This window comes from Mercenaria mercenaria, chromosome 15, assembly GCF_021730395.1.
Source record: "Mercenaria mercenaria strain notata chromosome 15, MADL_Memer_1, whole genome shotgun sequence".
Classification (NCBI taxonomy): Eukaryota; Metazoa; Mollusca; class Bivalvia; order Venerida; family Veneridae; genus Mercenaria; species Mercenaria mercenaria.
The window spans coordinates 4,399,040-4,419,094 of record NC_069375.1 but is presented as its reverse complement, the minus strand read 5'-3'; the positions used below and the strand labels follow the sequence as shown (position 1 = coordinate 4,419,094).

General features: G+C 35.2%; 1 protein-coding gene across 4 annotated transcripts in view; it reads right to left on the bottom strand.

The window, feature by feature from the left end:
* LOC123542727 (sodium/glucose cotransporter 4-like) overlaps nt 1-20,055 on the bottom strand; it is a 51,207-nt gene that overhangs the window by 15,056 nt on the left and 16,096 nt on the right. For 3 of the 4 annotated variants that reach the window (XM_045328745.2, XM_045328822.2, XM_045328898.2), the window contains 8 exons: nt 15,406-15,465; nt 14,305-14,409; nt 13,841-13,946; nt 7,644-7,724; nt 6,936-7,141; nt 5,474-5,609; nt 4,816-4,923; nt 1,963-2,113 (listed from right to left, as the gene is read on the bottom strand). In XM_045328745.2, the coding sequence (XP_045184680.2) occupies nt 1,963-2,113; nt 4,816-4,923; nt 5,474-5,609; nt 6,936-7,141; nt 7,644-7,724; nt 13,841-13,946; nt 14,305-14,409; nt 15,406-15,465 (953 nt within the window). Of the gene's footprint in view, nt 1-1,962; nt 2,114-4,815; nt 4,924-5,473; nt 5,610-6,935; nt 7,142-7,643; nt 7,725-13,840; nt 13,947-14,304; nt 14,410-15,405; nt 15,466-17,580; nt 17,587-20,055 lie in introns of those variants that run through there. The other variant, XM_053524420.1, reaches the window with a different exon arrangement.

Below are 20,055 nucleotides of genomic sequence, written 5' to 3'. Positions count from 1 at the left end.
AATCTTTGGTCAAAGGATCGGAAAGGAAAATATCCGGGAAATCATTTTAGAATTAGACTAGCAGTTTGAGAAATATAATGTCGTTTGAAGATTATTCTATTTTCAGGGCTGGCTGTCGTTATGTGCAAATAAGTTGGACCCCTTCAACGGAAAGGACTCGAAGAAAACATTGACTAGGACGTTGAGTGATCACCAACCATGAGCATGCTATTCTAGTGAGATAAACTTTGTACCAGCACTACAGAAAACGTTGTTTGAAGAGTTTTCTATTTTAAAGTTTGCCGGCCATACTATTGAATTATTTGAATAACTTGAACAATCCAAGTGAAAAGGCACAGAAACGGCTGTGTATGTTGTCTTAAATTTCTGACTATATTCTTTTGGATAGAATAAACTTAACAATCTTGGTAGAGATTCGTCCAAGAAACATTTCTTTGAGTTTTATTTTTTAAATCATGCTGGCGGTTTTTAAGATATTAATTGAAGAATATTTCTATTTATAGTTACAGTGGCCTAGGGTTTGATGAATCGAAATAATTTGAACACGGTGTCAAGGATAAACAAAGGAGCATTCATTTGGAAGGGGGCAACCTGAAAAGATTTTTCTGCGAAATCATTCCAACACTAGATAAGCAGTTAGCTGTGAAATGTTGTTTGAAGACTTTACAATTTATTACATATTGAAAGAAGAATATCCAAGGAACATCTTGGTCACGTTTCATTAAATTCCAACTTAAAGTCTAACCATTACCCAGCTAAATTTCTAAAATGGACTGATCTGTCGTTAAATTTATGGAGTACCATTTATTATTGGAAGGGGTGTTCACTGAAAATTTTCTGATTGAAAAGCGAACCGTGCAGACTATGATCAGCCTGCACGGATCTGCACAGGTCGTACAGACAGAAACACTTGCCGCCAGCAGGCTAAAGGTTAAGAGTCGTCGTCTGAAGAAAATGTTGACGGACGATGCATAGGCGACAGGCGATGGACAGTGAATGATTACAATTGCTCATCTATAGCACATTATGTTCTGAACTGAGATAAAAAAATATCCATAAACGATAAGGCCTCTGAAGCGGGACAGTGGTAAGTAGATGCTGGACATCGAGCTTTTATCCATGACCTTTATGTAACACTTAAACGTGGAAAGTGATATTCTAGAAATCTGAAACAAAACGGTTGATTTGAGCTAAACATAACGACATGACCTATCATTGTATATGAAAAAAAAACGTACGCTTTATTCAACGTCGTAAATACATATAATCAAAAGACAACAAATGCTATATAAAGCTCTTGTGAGACGAACTAGGTATCCAGTAACAAAAACTTACCTGGGCTAATATAATCTCCTCGTACAACCCTTAAGATAATGATGACAAGAAAGGAAGGACCATTTTACACGTCTTTGGTATGACGCGGCTAGGAAACCCCTGACCTCCCGCACTCAAAGCGGATACTCTAAAACTGAACTATTGAACTGGTCTTTACTTCAACAAAAAGCATGATTTGAAATTATCTAAAAAGACACTATGCAGACTAAGAGCTTTATTACAAGCTTTTAGTACAAAGCAGTTACATGTAACTGTTACAATGGTTTGACACACATTCAATAAAATCTGGAAAGTAGATCCCTCGGAAGCATCGAGAACAATGCAAACAGTGAAAATTGCAGGCTCGGTTTGATTGAGTCTGTTCATGAGCAGTAATGGAAACTGCAATACTGCCCACGCCCCCTTCAAGTCTGACCCAATTATGGAAATATTACAGTGTATTATATCTGGTATTTTCACATTGAAAAATATCAAATATATTTTTCTCAGGTAAGAAACGATAAAATTTAAGATATACTCTTTCAGAATGTACATAATTGCCTCCCAAAGATATTGATTTTAAGAGGGATATTGAATTCTTTTAATTTTGATTGCGGAAGTAAGTAAAATACCCCTTTATAGCCCTACCTTCCTACAATCATCAGTTCTAGCTCACTGGCCTTCCGTCGAACATGTGTCCAAATGTCCATCGCAAATATTGTGCAACTGCTGTTGAATATTGACGTCAATGAAGACATTAGAGCTGACAACATCACCGCTAACATCAGACCTCTTGCTCCTGCAAAACACAACATTATCAAAATGACCACATGATCGCTAACAACATAGCCTTTGCTCCTGAAAAACATTACATTATCAAAATGACAACATCACCGTTAACAACATAATTCTTGCTCCAGCAAAACACGACATTATCAAAATGACAACATCACCGTTAACAACATACTTCTTGCTCCAGCAAAACACGACATTATCAAAATGACAACATCACCGTTAACAACATACTTCTTGCTCCAGCAAAACACGACATTATCAAAATGACAACATCACCGTTAACAACATAATTCTTGCTCCAGTAAAACACGACATTATCAAAATGACAACATAATCATAGAAACATATTTCATTACATGGAACCGTAAACAACGTATGGAAATGTGAAACAGCTGCCGTTGTTATGACTTGCTTCTGTAAAATACAATGTTATCACTCTCATGCTCCTGCAAAATGCAACAACACCAAAATGACAAACCATTGCATGATACAAACAACTTCTTAACATTTTAATTTACCTGTCAAAGTTCATAATTTGTAACGTAAAATCACACGAGTCTGTACATTTTTGATGTTTATTTACACGGCAGAATATTTCGTACATAACTTTAATAATTCATTTTGTAGCTTTTCAAGTCTGATCTTAACAAGTGTCATATCTAAAACCTAACTTAATATCTACGAGACCCATTTCCTGGGTCTCTACCTTAGACAACCATCCTGCACCTGGACTGTCCTAGACCCTTTCCCTGTCTCTTCTGAATAAACAAATATGCTATTATAAACTCTATATGTAGCTATCTCAACACTGTCTGACAATTCGACGTATAAAATGTGTGAGTTTGATATAATAAACTTTTACATAAATGCATCATATATCAACTTGACAGATGTGGACTGTTCTTATGTCCAAGGCTGGTGTACTGTCTAACCTAACAAGTAAAATTTTACAAATTATTGTCTTAACAAATGCAAATGGGTCTATATTTATCAAAATATTTTACATTAATTTTTCGTACATTAAAGTAAGTGAAATTCTGTTCCATTCCAGCTCGAGTCTGTTATTACGCGTTCTAAAATTAATTACATATCTAAGTATATTATGAGGTGTATTAACTAAGAAGGTTTTCCTTAAACAATCGGCAATTTTTACATTTATTTAAATTATCGATCATGGAACTCCTTTCATCTAAAACGGATCTAATAACTTCTGTTTATCACAGTAATTTGGAAACCACACATTCAGTAATCACATTTAACAAATGTATCACGGATGTGTTTGAACCGCCCGCTTAGCTCAGTAGGGAGAGCGTTGGTCTACGATCGCGGGGTCGCGAGTTTGATCCCAGAGCGGGGCGTATGTTTTCCGTGACGATTTGATAAAAGACACTGTGTCTGACATCATTCGTCCCCCACCTCTGGTAATTCATGTGGGGAAGTTGGCAGTTACTTGCGGAGAACAGGTTTGTACTGGTACAGAATCCAGGAACACTAGTTAGGTTAACTGCCCGCCATTACATGACTGAAATACTGTTGAAAATCGGCGTTAAACACAAAACAAAACAAACAAAATCGAAAAGTTTGCCTATTAACATATACACAGTTATTAAAATTGCAAACATCATTGCTTACTTTAACCTCTTGCTGGTGCAAAACACAGCCTTCTGATAAACTGGTTTTACAAGAGTTTGTCAGTTTTTGTGATATGCAATTGATTTAGATCCCCTCTTTAAGACTGTTCAGTTCGTGTTTAGGGCAAACCCATTATTTTGACTGAGAACAATTCGCCGCTTTAATGAAATTGCAGTATGTCTATCGTTGAATTTTCCATGTACGCTGACGTATTAACATATCAGCGGATGTATCTTAACATTTTTGTAGTATGTGTAAATGTTGATATCTGCTAAACCCGCGGGGCGTGGACGGACGGTAGCTACCGTCCATAAACAGGTTCAGTCATATCGAACGAGTAACAGCCGTGCGGAGGAATCGCGTAGCTTTGATTGACAATGTGCACGGATGGCGGACATTTCTCTCGCTTCGGCAAGACAATCAAGGTATCTTATGTTGAAGATCGTTATTTAAAATTATGTACATTGCCTATCATATGCCCCTCACGTTCCGACTTCTTATGAAATACTAAATTATCAAAATGGCAACATCATCGCTAACGTCATATCTCTTACTAACATAGAAAAGTATTTAATTCTGTGGAATAGTGAGCAAAGTACAGAAACCGCTCGCGGTCGCTACAAATGTTTACTTGATGTCTATGCTATCAGCAAAACAACACTGGTAAATGAGATGACCAGTAAATATAGGTATGTAGCAATTGTACAAAATTCAGATACTTTGAACCTGCAAAGAGATCTATCCTAATCTGAAATATATGTTTTTGAGCCTTTGACTAAACGATCCGGAGTAAACAAATGAATGACATATTTTCGTTCGTTTACAGTGCCATAACGTCTAAGCTCTTAGCAACAATGTACCTACTGTATTACAATTATGCTCATGTTACTACTGGTAAGTCTGTGTACATTACAAGTTGATGTGTTTTCAATCTAAGTTTTGAAGACCGCATGGTAGACTGGCTTATTGCCAAAGTATGTGATGAACCTTCGCTAAAGTTAATAATAATAATAATAAAAATTTAAAATATGATACTAATAACAACTGACATACACCTAAACTTTTTAAACTTACCAGGAGGCATCAAGTTGATCACGAGTTGTGGGTAGGCAACGTTATAGCAGCCCGAGGGAGAACCACACACTTCCATACACACATCAGGGTCAGAACACCCTACAGTCTCTGTAAATAAAGAAACGTAATGGAATGTTCCCAGTAATTTTCACTGATGTTTCGCCAACTAACTATTGAACTCAATTTTTAACGAAAACTCTAACGAGCTTTCAACTGAGTAAAATTGATAAACATACAAGTAGGAAAGGACGGTGATCTGGCACTCTGCTAGCAACATGACCAGGGTGCCAGACCACCGTCCTTTATTACCCATATGCAAGTTCTAGACAATATCCCAAGCGGACTATCGTTACTGATAAGAACAAAAAATCTTAATGCTGGCATTCTATTTTTTTTTTTTTTTTGCTTTTTTGACTGAAAACAATGGTGATTGAATTTTCAACCCGATCAAACATGTTGTTCAAGTTATAATGTTTCTGTACAAAGTTATTTAATTTGATAAAACATGTAATTCAAACTGTATGCACATATATGTAGGAAAATCGTGTTTTTTAGAGAAACTAATTTTAAATACGAAAACTGAAATGTTAAATGCTCTAGAGTTCATGCATAGCATTTTCTTATTGGTCGTCTATAAGAACGATATATGCAATGTTACCTGGGAACAAGATACGAGCGATCATGCCAGGGAAAACCAGCATGAACAGGGGCAGAATTTTAATGTAGGAGCATAGTATGGTCCCGGCTTTCGCGTGGTCGTATGTTTTACCGGCGAGAGCTCGCTGCACTATCACCTGCAATAACAAACGTTTGCGACATTAATCTGACACAACTTGAGCAACAATTTTCCTTTTCTTTTTATCACGTGATTCAACAGAAGATAAAGATGCATCTATTGATGATAACTACATGCATATGTCATCTTCTTCTATCAACAAGATATGTTGCATATTAAACGGCCACACGAGTTTATCTAAAACATCGAAAAGCATCAATATTTATTACAAATATCTCTATAAGAGCTAGTTCACCCTTTTCTACACTAACCACAGAAAATGAGAAAATATATGTATGAATTACACGTTGAGCTTGTCAGTACAGCTTACGCATTTAATGATTCAACAAACAATTGTCATTGCATTCTTCAAACACATATTCAATGTAAGCTCCAAAATACTCTCTCAGTGAGCTTACAGCAATTTCAGGCAACACTTTAAGAGCGTGTTAGTAACGTCCAAGTCACATCAACACCAGTTAGATAGATCGTACGACACATTTCAAGCTATAATGCCAGAAGGAGGTCTCCTGGCAATATTTCGTGTATGGACAGACAGCAAGTAAAAACCTTCGCACGCAGCTATAGAAAACTTGCTCCTACATCCATAACGTATTTTGAACCTACAAACGCAAGCCGCATAATCAAACACATATATAACACACTCTGGCTATTGCAATTTTGCATAAAAGTTTTATCTCATTATTGAATCAATGTAAAAGTCAAACTACGAACCATCAATTCGCACAAACTATTTCAAAGACTCTTATTCGATTCAGGAGGCACCCAAAGCCCCTTAAGTAAAAAAACATAGTGAGCAAAAGCCCACAAAACAGAAAAGGTTGGTTGTAATCCTATCAATGAGTAGCTATAATCTTCTCGGAGTCGCCTCCAATAGTGTTAATAATCTCTTTTACTCAAATTTTAGATTTCACTTTTATCTTACATTTAATCATGTCTTCAATTCAGACAAAATCTAGATTATGTACGTTTTAGTAAATACAGAACTGCAGTATCAATATTCCGTTTCTCTGATACTAGGTTTTCAAGAAAGAAACTTGTTTTATCTTTTCATATCGTACTGAGGATTATGACAACACACTGAAGGGATTTTGATGACCCTAATCCCTTTCACTTTCTAAGGGCATTGGATTGTGACCACGCTGTTACATAGTAATTCTGTTCACTATGTCATTTTTGCACAAGCTATGAAGTATTCTCTATTCTTCATCCATTCATTGACAACATGCTTCAGTTATATTATCAGGCAGACTAACACGACACTCTTTATTGACCAATTCAACTTAGGTTATATCTGTAATCATTTATATAATATCACTCTTACCTGGTCAGAACACCAGTACCATATTGAATTGATGGTAATTCCAACCAAGCCTGGCCATGGAATGTCTCCACTGACTGGGTCTCGGAACAGGTGCATGTAATCTGCACGCGGTGCTGAACACGTGTTGTTGCTTTGTTGTGAATACTTTGACTCTGCTTCGGGATACTTCTCTACCATTCCTTGAAATCCTCCTACTTTCATAAAGGCTAAAGGGAAAAAATTAAAAACTTACTGGGTATTGTTTAGTTAAATTAGCATACCTCGTAAATACAGAAGACAGTATCAGAGATGTCAATAATGTCTCGATATCGTCCTTATTCTTTTTTTCGGACTTTTTCATCGTGATGTTTGTTTAAAACATTATATCACATTACAACATAGTTACAAAGAACAAAAAAATCCAGTTATAGTCTAGGCACGTATGCAGGTAAAGAAAAAACATTGCCTGCACCATTCATTTGGATCGATTATTCGTAACAGCTTTTACTTCGCAATTCTCACTTTAGTTGCTGCAAAAGTTAACATCAGCCTCATTTGCTGTCATCTGTGTTGTCGGCCCGGGTATGTCAAGAGATAAACACCAATACTGCACTTCCAACCTCCGTTTTATCGCACTGAAGACTATCAAACCGAAAAGCACCAATAACAACACCCTGTTAGCATGGAATATTACCCTTCTGACCAGATATACCGCCCTTCTAAACTTACCTATTATCATCAAAGCTATCGCCCCGAACACCATGATAACTGTTTGTATAAAGTCAGTCCAAATTACTGCCGTCAAACCTCCTGGAATTCAGTAACACAATTTCAGATAGTAGATGACTTGTGTACAGTCACAGAAAACAACATGCATCGTACTAATCAGGTACTTTTTATATCAATGCAATTGTGTATGTAGTTGTAAATGACTGGGACCAAAGTGTAATAAATTTCCATAAAGCCAGAAGTAGAATGCTAGTCTGTATAAATCATAGCACTTTCAAGAAAAGATAAAAGTTTAATTTGATTTGGAACGGAAGGCAGATCGGAAAGCTTAAAATAAATTTCGTATCCCGCTGGAATAACGAAAACGCAACAAAAATGCGAGGAATTCAGACGATCTGCTGGTGGAGCCACCTTCCGCCGTTAATGAATCCAGGTGCGTTCTACTTATGAATCGCGATTGAACAATGGGAAAAAATTTTACAAGAAGACAAAACCTGTCATCTTATTAGACTGATAGGCCTCACGTCAATGACATCGACTCAGTTACATAAAACAATGATAAATAAAAAAACGAAACAATAGCCTGTTGTCTAGTTGTCCCAAACAATCTTTTATTGTATTGAAATGCTACTCGCATGCTTATTTCTTTAATAATTTCAGTCCATTCGTGGGAAATAATACTAACTGATAAAGTGAGGAGTAGTTCCAAGTCGATTCCTTAGTATATGATGAGAGGAAGGAATGCCTAGTCACGAGCTGATTTTATATGAAAACCATCATCCAGCCAATCATAACGTTATTGTTTTTAATCGGACGGCTGTTACTCTGAGATCTTGAAGTTTGAAATTTAATAAAATGGCTTGCTATGGGGGCAGCAATTTAGGTGTTTACGGCAACATTTACACAACGTTAAATTATTTAAGTATCAAATATCGTTTTAAATACTTTTATTTCTGAAGTTAAAAGGAATTCCTATAGTTTTTTATGCGCATCTTTCTGAGCAGCCGACACTTTCTATGGAAAACTGAACTGAAGTCAACATTTGTTGAAACATGTTACAGACAATCTTAAATATGAGGAATCTTGAATGAAATAACATTTTTGATAAGTTTAATCAAATGTTGATACTGATTTATGTTGTATTGACAAGTATCATGCATGACAGGTTATCTTGCTATTTTTTGTGGTTGTGTTTTCACATCGCAATTTAGTACAAAGACAGTGTTGTTCATATAATGTAAGATAATTGACTTAGTCCTGATAAGACACTATCACCTTTCAGATTATTTAGTATTCAATTATAGAAAGAATTAGGACTTTTTAAAACTTTTTTTTTAACTTCTAGCAGACACACATGTAATCAATTTGGACAGGTTCGCGCCATTTCCGTCCGAACAGGTGTTGTATTCTAGCGGTCTTAACATAAAATTTAGCCTGTTGACCCATACCTTTTTAGCCATTTTTATGCTCACAATACAATTATCTTTACAAAAGAAAAACAGAAAAAAAATCTATGAAAGAGTTTTTTTCAAAATTTAAAAAAATATTCTTCAATATGGGTATTTTTCATTGAAAAAAGTTTACAAAAGTAAATATGAAACAATATTTTTTTTCATTTGTACCCATTATTGTAAGGATAGAGTATTACAAATATGACTATGATATCAAATAAGTATATAATAAAATCTGTAAAAAGAAAAAATCCGTATAGTGCTGTCTTGATGTATATTTTGGTTGGTATTTATAAAAAAGCAGAAACTTATGAAGATGTTGAAAAATCACTGGCAGTTTCAGCAACAGTGGGTGTGTTCAAAACAATTTTTCACAAAAACAAGCCTGGTGACCTATTGTTTTTATTTGTTCATTGTTTTCAGCACAAATTTTCCTATCATATATGTGAATTAAAAAAAAATTCTATGAAAGGAAAAAATCTATAGGAATTCTCCTTAAGATATTTTCATTTTTCCGATGGAAAACAAAGTTGAGAACCTTCTGTCTGATTCAAGGAAATACAGTACAATTAAAAGAACAAAAATGGATTTAATCCACCATTTTGTTTTGCATTTTCATATTAAAGTTTTCATAACTTTCTCATGTTAAAGCAGATTTTAATATTCCGTCATTGTCTTATGCGATTTCAAAAATATCCAGCAGAGGTAATAAACGGAGAACAACTTTGGCTTCCCCGCCTCCAATGATATATATTTTTATGCTTATAAAAACAGAGTTGCAGAAATGGGCAGAAAAGCTATAGTCGCTTGTATGAATATGACTGACATACACTTCGTAAACTAGCCAAATACCTCAACCTTAAATATGGGAGTGAAGACATTTCTAAGGGAGATACAGGTATTTTGATAAGATCTATGATATATTTTCATGATTGTGCTGATTGTCGAAAGTACGACGACGGAATTCGTATGGCAAAACTACGACCGTGGACTTCGAATCCAAGTTAACGAAAACATGAAGGTACGATGAGGAAAATGTGATTTTTCATCCTCATTAGGTTCGAGTTTTCACCATTGTTATTTCGAATTTAACCATCATGGTTTGGACTTAAATCATTGTAGTTTCGTTACTTCAACTTTCGTGACAAGGACTTCAGATTTAAGCGCGATTGCCAAACAGAACCACCCTTAAACTACATAGGCGTACCATGAAACTCAATCTTAATACACAATCGCATATTTTCTTTTTCCTTTTTCCATACCCAGCTGTCTGAGGTTAGATTTTCTCTAGGACTTTAATTCATTAATGCACCTGATATTTAAGCTATGTTACACTAAGCCACCATAACATTGCTCCATCGCTTTAGAAAATTAGAAGTTATAGAGTCGCTCCAAATTGTCAACTGGCATCTAATTTATGGTTTGGATTTGGACAATCGTTTTTGATCAGGTCTCTCATCTCTCATGCAAGTCAAATATGGACACATTTACTTAAGAAAAAGAATTCTTTTCTACCGGATATTTCACTTGTGCTGGAAAACTAGGGTGTATAATAAATCTCGCACTGTACAAAACTATGAAAGTACACAGATTAAACGTTTATTAATTTTTATATAAATTTACGTACAACATTAAGAAAATCAAATTTTTAAGACCTACTTGTTTCAAAGGTTATGTAACAGACCCTTTTGTGCCGCATTACAGCTTCCGTTGCTCTTGCCTTTGAAGCGGAATTGTGATATTTTAATTTGAAGGTGGTTTTCTAGCTTACAGATCAACACAGTCCAATAAGTTAAACGTGTTTAATGTAGTATTATTGCTGTGAGACCATTTAGAAAACGTATTTCACATGTACAATCCATGGCTCAATTTTGTTTTGCTTTGTTCTTGCTGGTTTTAAAGTCGCACCGATATAGATCAACTATTGTAGGAAAGAGCGGACACCTTGGTAGATCCACCGACCTTCTGTAAGCTAGCCGTCATCGCTTTCCCACATAGATCGAGGTATCGGGCTCACAGCGACGAGTAATAAACTTTTAAGTGTTGGAAGTCTTCCAATATAATCAGTGTTAGGTATTTACAAACGGCAGATTCTTGGTTGTAATAAAGTTGTAAAGTATCATTATCAGTTGAAATATTACTCAAGAGATTTTGAACTTTAAAAGTGTCTAGATGGAAAAGTCCTAACGTACAAGGTGTTCAAAAGAGAGTAGTTGCGGATGGAAATATCGGCAGTGCAACGTTACTGCTTAAATAGTGTACCCGCAAACCGCACATGCGAGTCTGCAACTGCAACCAATGAAAGATTCTAACAAGGTTGAGAGATAGTATACAAAATATTTAACAGATATATCGCAGTATTGTGTGATGTAAAGTTTGTTTACTCTTGTGCACACTTGAAACCTCCGTGATATCTTAATGACAGTTACTGTATTTGTTGATAGATATCATATCATGCCACCACTTCTCCTTATATTAAGGTTTTTCAGTAGTGCGGCATGATCGGTTACAGATAATTATCAGGTTTGCTTCAAGCTAAATCTTCTACTACATGCAGCAGGTGATGCGTTCCGAACTATCCAACGATACAGCAATCATCAATCTGATTACATAATAAATCGATAAAGTCCATTGTCTGTAAAAAACCAACATACTGTTTCTACACAGGATGTCCAGCTGGCAGTGTTGGCTATTTTTCTTTACGACAACTTTGTTTGATACATTCCTAGGAGCGTGATGATAGCTAAAAGGACACTAAAGAAAACGTTTTCCTACCTTCGAGTACTGGTAGGCAGTAACCTAGAGAGAAAGGTGGCGATAACGTCACGTACCGGTAACACTCTGAAAACATCAGATACCGGAAACACACTGTGAAGTTCAGTTACCGGTAACGCGTTGTTTATGTCAGATACCGGTTATACACTGTAAAGTCAGATACCGATTACAAATTGTAAACGTACATCGCAAATGTCAAACCCAGACGAGCTTCAACACAGGAGTGGTTAAGTTAGTGTATTTGTTATGGATTTATGGTCAAATCAACACAATGTAGTCATATGGCGGACTTTCCGGCGGCTTTGATGATGGATTAAATTCCAAGGTAAAACCACCAACCCAAACCAGTGATAGGTGAGTTGATGTCAGCGACCTAAATCACTTGGCTATGAAGGTCCTAGCTGTGGTAGAAGAAGTATACTTTTAAAAGAACTCTTTTAAAAAGAAGGAGCACCTTGGAAATCTTGTTTGAGAAGTCGTCTTTTAACCTAGGGGTATCAAATGTAAGCTTGTCTTTGCATTAATTCTACCTCTTTCGGCGTTACAGAACTAAATGTGCTAAAATGTTAAACAGCTTTCAGATAACGTCTTTATTTTTGACTTCTTTGCTTGATGTGGTGAACATTTATCTTTCGTAGACAAAATCCCTCGAAAACGGGCAGATAGGGACTTCCAACCATACTAGAAGTAAACTCGGTGACATTCTTTTTTGCTCTTTCTTATATGTGTTCTACCCTTTAGCACTCAAACCTACGTTTTATATAAACCTATAAAAGATCGTTGGAAAGGTACAGAATAACCCTGTCCGACAACCAGCCAGCTTCTGCTCAAGCATTTTGTCTGTTTTGAAATACTTTCAATAATTCTAATGAAAAAATTAAAACCTTGACGTTGGGTCTGTTTGAAAGAGCAAAGTGTCCCATACATCTAGCATCTCTGTTTTTGTCTGTAATTAGTTTGAACGTATTAATTAATGTCTTCACAAAAACAAACATGATATTATAATGATATGCTGATGAAATTTACAAAATATATCTGCTAGTCGAAGTACAATGTATGTAATTGCCAACGTTTTGCTCACAGATTGGGACTCAGATTACCTTAACATTTCCACAAAATTGGTCGAAAGTTATATATATATATATATAAACATGAACTAAAAAACCTTGTAATGTAAGAATTTACAGACTGCATTTAATGATTCAAAGTCAATAAAATAGTCCACATTACTGTATACCACGAATTAAATACCTCGGAGCATTTATAGATTGTTCATTCCGAGACCCTAATTTTAACAACAAACATTTTTGTGGAGTAGACTTATCGATATAGGGGAGCCTTCTAGAATACAATTTGTGAAAGGTGTAATGTTGCTGGTTTCCAATAAACAGACTTACAATACGAACGAACTTTATTTAATATTTACCACCTTGTATGCAGTTATTAGCATATTTAAGCCATATTGAACAGTTTTAAATCAAATGTAAAAATATATTTTCGTATTCAATATTTGGTTTCATATTTTTGGGCGACTCTACATAGCAACGAATCCCCATTGACCAAGGTTGTTTTCGATAAAAATTATGAGTCTCATACAATTAATCTTCCGATGAGATATGTGTTACTTTTAGTCGATTTTCTAAACTTTATTTTGATAAATAGTAAACTGGACATCAAACTGACTTTGAATTTTTCATATTGTTCAAAACGATACATTATCTTCGACTAGCAGAGGTATTACCATTTAGATCTTTTTAAATTTAATTTTCGATACCAAAAGGGATATTGGGGGAAATACTGGAAAATGGCAGTCCTAAATATTATTTCATATATCATTCGAAGTAAATATAGACTTCCGAAAAATGGGTTAGTTAATTTAATGAATATCTAATCATGGAAGAAAAGTTTGAACATGCGCGCATCCCAAGCTGATAAGGTTTTTAGGGGGAAAAAGCAAGCAGTTTTTCTTACCTGCAATGGTAAAGACAGCAGCAACGGCAAGCAACAACAAGATAGCCATATAGATGTTCCAGTTAAGAGACTGCTCGATAAATATGGCTCCTGCATATAGGTCTGCCTGCAAAAAAAAAGCAATCAGAGAAATTCTTTCAGTATGAAATGTATCTGGTATCATACAAAATAAATGTATGCTCACAAAGTTAGATCCTTATTTTGCGTATGGGAGCCATCATCTCTGATAATCCAAGACACCATACTCATTAAATATAATCAGTAATCATTTTGGCGTTTATTTTGAACATTTTATTACGTACAGTGCTTTTGATAAGCAGAAGAACCAGTTATTTTTAATTAAATAAAGAGATCTTGGTGAAGACTAGTTTATGTCAATTACTTACAGAGATCTTGGTGAAGACTAGTTTATGTCAATTACTTACAGAGATCTTGATGAAGACCAGTTAACTTTAATTACTTACAGAGATCTTGGTGAAGATGTAGACAAGAAGAGCCAATACTGCCAGGTATATCTGAATCCGCTTTCCTCCAAATCGGTACTTCAGGTATTCAGGCATAGTAAACACCTGGATATTGAAATCAATTACATGTAATTGCATTCTATTACTTTATAGATTATTATGGATTTAAGGAAAAGCTTACATGGAAAACACTTTCAGATATATCGACATGTAACGTACATGTTTGTGTTGTTGTTCATATTGTTGTATATACTATTACATTTACTGTTACATGCCGTTCATGAACTATCCTTTACAAATAAATTGCTTCTATTAAAAGTCAATGTAATAATATATGTTTTGTCTTAATATGTAACCTTCATAAAGTAAATTTTTCCATTATACTACTAATGCTACCAACAGATATGCCATTATAGCACGTGGCACCACCACGAGTGGGAAATGGTAATGAACTATTTTTATCCACATTTTCTTCATTCATCGATTGGTAGAGGACTTTATAATGATGCTACAGACCAAGTTTGAAGAAGATTAATTCAGCGAATCCCGAGAAACTGTTCTAAGTTTTGTTTTCTATTTCAGCTCTAGAGGCCCAAAAAGAGGCCACTCCTCCCATTTGAACAAATTTAGGACAGGACGTTTACAATGTTCGACGTATTATTAATACGTAATGTTTCCTGCTCAAGTACGGACGCAAGGAATAAGCCACTAATCATACGAGATGAATTCATCCGCACATTTTGGGTATGTGCGAACATGATGATTTCGTTTTTATAAACTAACCTTCGATAAACAAGAAATAGTTAAAAACTGCCAAGTTCGATTTATACTTACAACAGGAGGGCCATGATAGACATTGCCTTTTATCGCTTACTGATCTTTCGACAGAGGACCTCTACACAATATAACATGCCGAGTACCTAAGCTCCAGGCCATGCGGTTTCAAACTTTCTTTATTCTACAAGAAGTCACTCAGTTACTTAGAGAAACAGTTAATTAATGTTATATTAACAGAAATACTTTGATTGACTGACGAGATTAATTCCTTATTCTCTGCTGTCTTTCAAATATCAATATACAAGTAGTAAATTAACAGCTCACCCCAGAAGCAATGTACACAGGCAGGAATATGTAGGCTAGTATCATTAACACATACATCGCCTGCAATTACAAACATATGAAAGTAATTAACATTTCATAATGCAATACATTTATGTCCTATCAATTTACACAGAAGAACAAAGGCCCCTATCTTTCACTAATCAACAGAAAACAAGGAAAATCATCGCATCGCTGCGGCAAGTTAAAATAATACTCAAAGCAATACATGACGTGTGTGAAGTTACCACTGATTACCTAAAAACGAATATTTTTAAAGGATAAATGTAGATAAGCACAGTACACTTACACTAAGTTCATACAGGTAGATAAATTTGGTAAACTTACATTCAGCTGATATAAAAAGATTACTTTTGTAAACATACATTTAGCTCCTGCAGGAAGACGGCTTTGTAAACTAACATTTAGCTACTAGAAAGATGGCCTTTGTAAACATATATTTAGCACCTTCAGGTATACAGATGGCTTTGTAAAGAAGCCTTTAGCTCCTGCAGGAAGACGGCTTTGTAAACTAGCATTTAGCTCCTAGAAAGATGACTTTTTGTAAATACACATTTAGCACATGCAGGTTATTGGCTTTTGTAAACTAGCATTTAACTCCTGCAGGTAGATGGCTTTGTAAACTAGCATTTAGCTTCTAGAAATATGGCTTCTGTGTACTTACTTTAGCTCCTTAAGGCTGATGGCTATGGTAACCTATATTAAGTCCGTACAGGCAAATAATAATGGTAACTTATATTCATCTCACACAGGTAGAGGCTGTTGTAAACTTACATTATTCTCATACAAGTAGATGGCTATGGTAAACTTACATTCAGCTCATATACGTAGAAGGTTATGGTAAACTTACATTCATCTCATACAGGGTAGAAAGCTATGGTAAACTTACATTCATCTCATGCAGGTAGATGGTAATGGTAAACTTACATTCATCTCATATAAATAGGAGGCTATGGTAAACCTATATTCATCTCATACAGGCAGAAGGCTATGGTAAACATACATTCATCCCATACAGGTAGACGGCTATGGATCTGATACAGGTAGATGGCTATGGTAAGCTAACATTCATCTCATACAGGTAGATACTTACAATTATCTCATACAGGTAAATGGCTTATGGTAAACTTACATTCAGCTCATATACCTAGAAGGTTATGGTAAACTTACATTCATCCCATACAGGTAGAAAGCTATGGTAAACTTACATTCATCTCATGCAGGTGGATGGCTATGGTAACCTTATATTCATCACATACAGGTAGATGGCTATGGTAAACTTACATTCATCTCATACAGGTAGATGACCTTGGTAAACTTACATTCATCTCATATAAGTATGAGGCTATGGTAAACTAACATTCAGCTCATATACCTAGAAGGTTATGGAAAACTTACATTCATCTCATACATGTAGAAAGCTATGGTAAACTTACATTCATCTCATGCAGGTAAATGGCTATGGTAAACTTACATTCATCTCATATAAGTAGAAGGTTCTGGTAAACTTACATTCATCACATGTAAGTACAAGGCTATGGTGAACTTACATTCATCTCATACAGGTAGATGGCTATGGTAAACTTACATTCATCTCATACAGGTAGACGGATATGGTAAACTTACATTCATCTCATACAGGTAGATGGCTATGGAAAACTTATATTCAGCGCATATAAGTACAAGGCTATTGTAAAGTTACATTCATCTGATATAAGTAGAAGGCTATGGTAACTTACATTCAGCGCATATAAGTACAAGGCTATGGTAAACTTACATTCATCTCATACAAGTAGATGGCTATGGTAAACTTACATACATCTCATACAGATAGATCGCAATGGTAAACTTACATTCAGCTCATTTAAGTACAAGGCTATTGTAAAGTTACATTCATCTGATATAAGTAGATGGCTATGGTAAACTTACAATCAGCTCATATAAGTACAAGGCTATGGTAAACTTACATTCATCTCATACAAGTAGATGGCTATGGTAAACTTACATTCAGATCATATAAGTACAAGGCTATGGTAAACTTACATTCATCTCATACAAGTAGATGGCTATGGTAAACTTTCATTCATCTCATACAAGTAGATGGCTATGGTCAACTTACATTCATCTCATACAAGTAGATGGCTATGGTAAACTTACATTCAGTTCATATAAGTACAAGGCTATGGTAAACTTACATTCATCTCATACAAGTAGATGGCTATGGTAAACTTACATTCAGATCATATAAGTACAAGGCTATGGTAAACTTACATTCATCTCATACAAGTAGATGGCTATGGTAAACTTTCATTCATCTCATACAAGTAGATGGCTATGGTAAACTTACATTCATCTCATACAAGTAGATGGCTATGGTAAACTTACATTCATCTCATACAAGTAGATGGCTATGGTAAACTTACATTCATCTCATACAAGTAGATGGCTATGGTAAACTTACATTCAGTTCATATAAGTACAAGGCTATGGTAAACCTACATTCATCTCATACAAGTAGATGGCTATGGTAAACTTTCATTCATCTCATACAAGTAGATGGCTATGGTAAACTTACATTCATCTCATACAAGTAGATGGCTAGGGTAAACTTACATTCATCTCATACAAGTAGATGGCTATGGTAAACTACATTCATTCATATAAGTACAAGGCTATGGTAAACTTACATTCATCTAATACAAGTAGATGGCTATGGTAAACTTACATTCATCTCATACAGATAGATCGCAATGGTAACTTACATTCAGCTCATAAAAGTACAAGGCTATGGTAAACTTACATTTATCTGATAGAGGTAGATGGCTATGGTGAACTTACATTCATTTCATACAGGTAGATGGCTATGGTAAACTTACATTCATCTCATACAGGTAGAAGGCTATGGAAAACTTACATTCATCTGATACAGGTAGAAGGCTATGGTAATCTTACATTCATCTCATACAGGTAGATGGCTAAGGTAAACTACATTCATCTCATACAGGTAGATGGCTATGGTAAAACTTACATTTATCTGATACAGGTAGATGGCTATGGTAACTTTCATTCATCTCTACAGGTAGATGGCTATGGAAAACTTACATTCATCTCATACAGGTAGATGGCTATGGTAAACTTACCTTCACCTCATACAGGTAGATGGCTATGGGAAACTTACATTCATCTCAGACAGGTAGAAGGCTATGGTGAACTTGCATTCATCTCATACAGGTAGATGGCTATGGTGAACTTGCATTCATCTCATACAGGTAGATGACTATGGTGAACTTGCATTCATCTCATACAGGTAGATGGCTATGGTGAACTTACATTCATCTCATATAAGTATGAGGCTATGGTAAACTAACATTCAGCTCATATACCTAGAAGGTTATGGAAAACTTACATTCATCTCATACATGTAGAAAGCTATGGTAAACTTACATTCATCTCATGCAGGTAAATGGCTATGGTAAACTTACATTCATCTCATATAAGTAGAAGGTTATGGTAAACTTACATTCATCACATGTAAGTACAAGGCTATGGTGAACTTACATTCATCTCATACAGGTAGATGGCTATGGTAAACTTACATTCATCTCATACAGGTAGACGGATATGGTAAACTTACATTCATCTCATACAGGTAGATGGCTATGGAAAACTTACATTCATCTCATACAAGTAGATGGCTATGGAAAACTTACATTCAGCGCATATAAGTACAAGGCTATTGTAAAGTTACATTCATCTGATATAAGTAGAAGGCTATGGTAACTTACATTCAGCGCATATAAGTACAAGGCTATGGTAAACTTACATTCATCTCATACAAGTAGATGGCTATGGTAAACTTACATACATCTCATACAGATAGATCGCAATGGTAAACTTACATTCAGCTCATTTAAGTACAAGGCTATTGTAAAGTTACATTCATCTGATATAAGTAGATGGCTATGGTAAACTTACAATCAGCTCATATAAGTACAAGGCTATGGTAAACTTACATTCATCTCATACAAGTAGATGGCTATGGTAAACTTACATTCAGATCATATAAGTACAAGGCTATGGTAAACTTACATTCATCTCATACAAGTAGATGGCTATGGTAAACTTTCATTCATCTCATACAAGTAGATGGCTATGGTCAACTTACATTCATCTCATACAGATAGATGGCTATGGTAAACTTACATTCATCTCATATAAGTACAAGGCTATGGTAAACTTACATTCATCTCATACAAGTAGATGGCTATGGTAAACTTACATTCAGATCATATAAGTACAAGGCTATGGTAAACTTACATTCATCTCATACAAGTAGATGGCTATGGTAAACTTTCATTCATCTCATACAAGTAGATGGCTATGGTAAACTTACATTCATCTCATACAAGTAGATGGCTATGGTAAACTTACATTCATCTCATACAAGTAGATGGCTATGGTAAACTTACATTCATCTCATACAAGTAGATGGCTATGGTAAACTTACATTCAGTTCATATAAGTACAAGGCTATGGTAAACCTACATTCATCTCATACAAGTAGATGGCTATGGTAAACTTTCATTCATCTCATACAAGTAGATGGCTATAGTAAACTTACATTCATCTCAT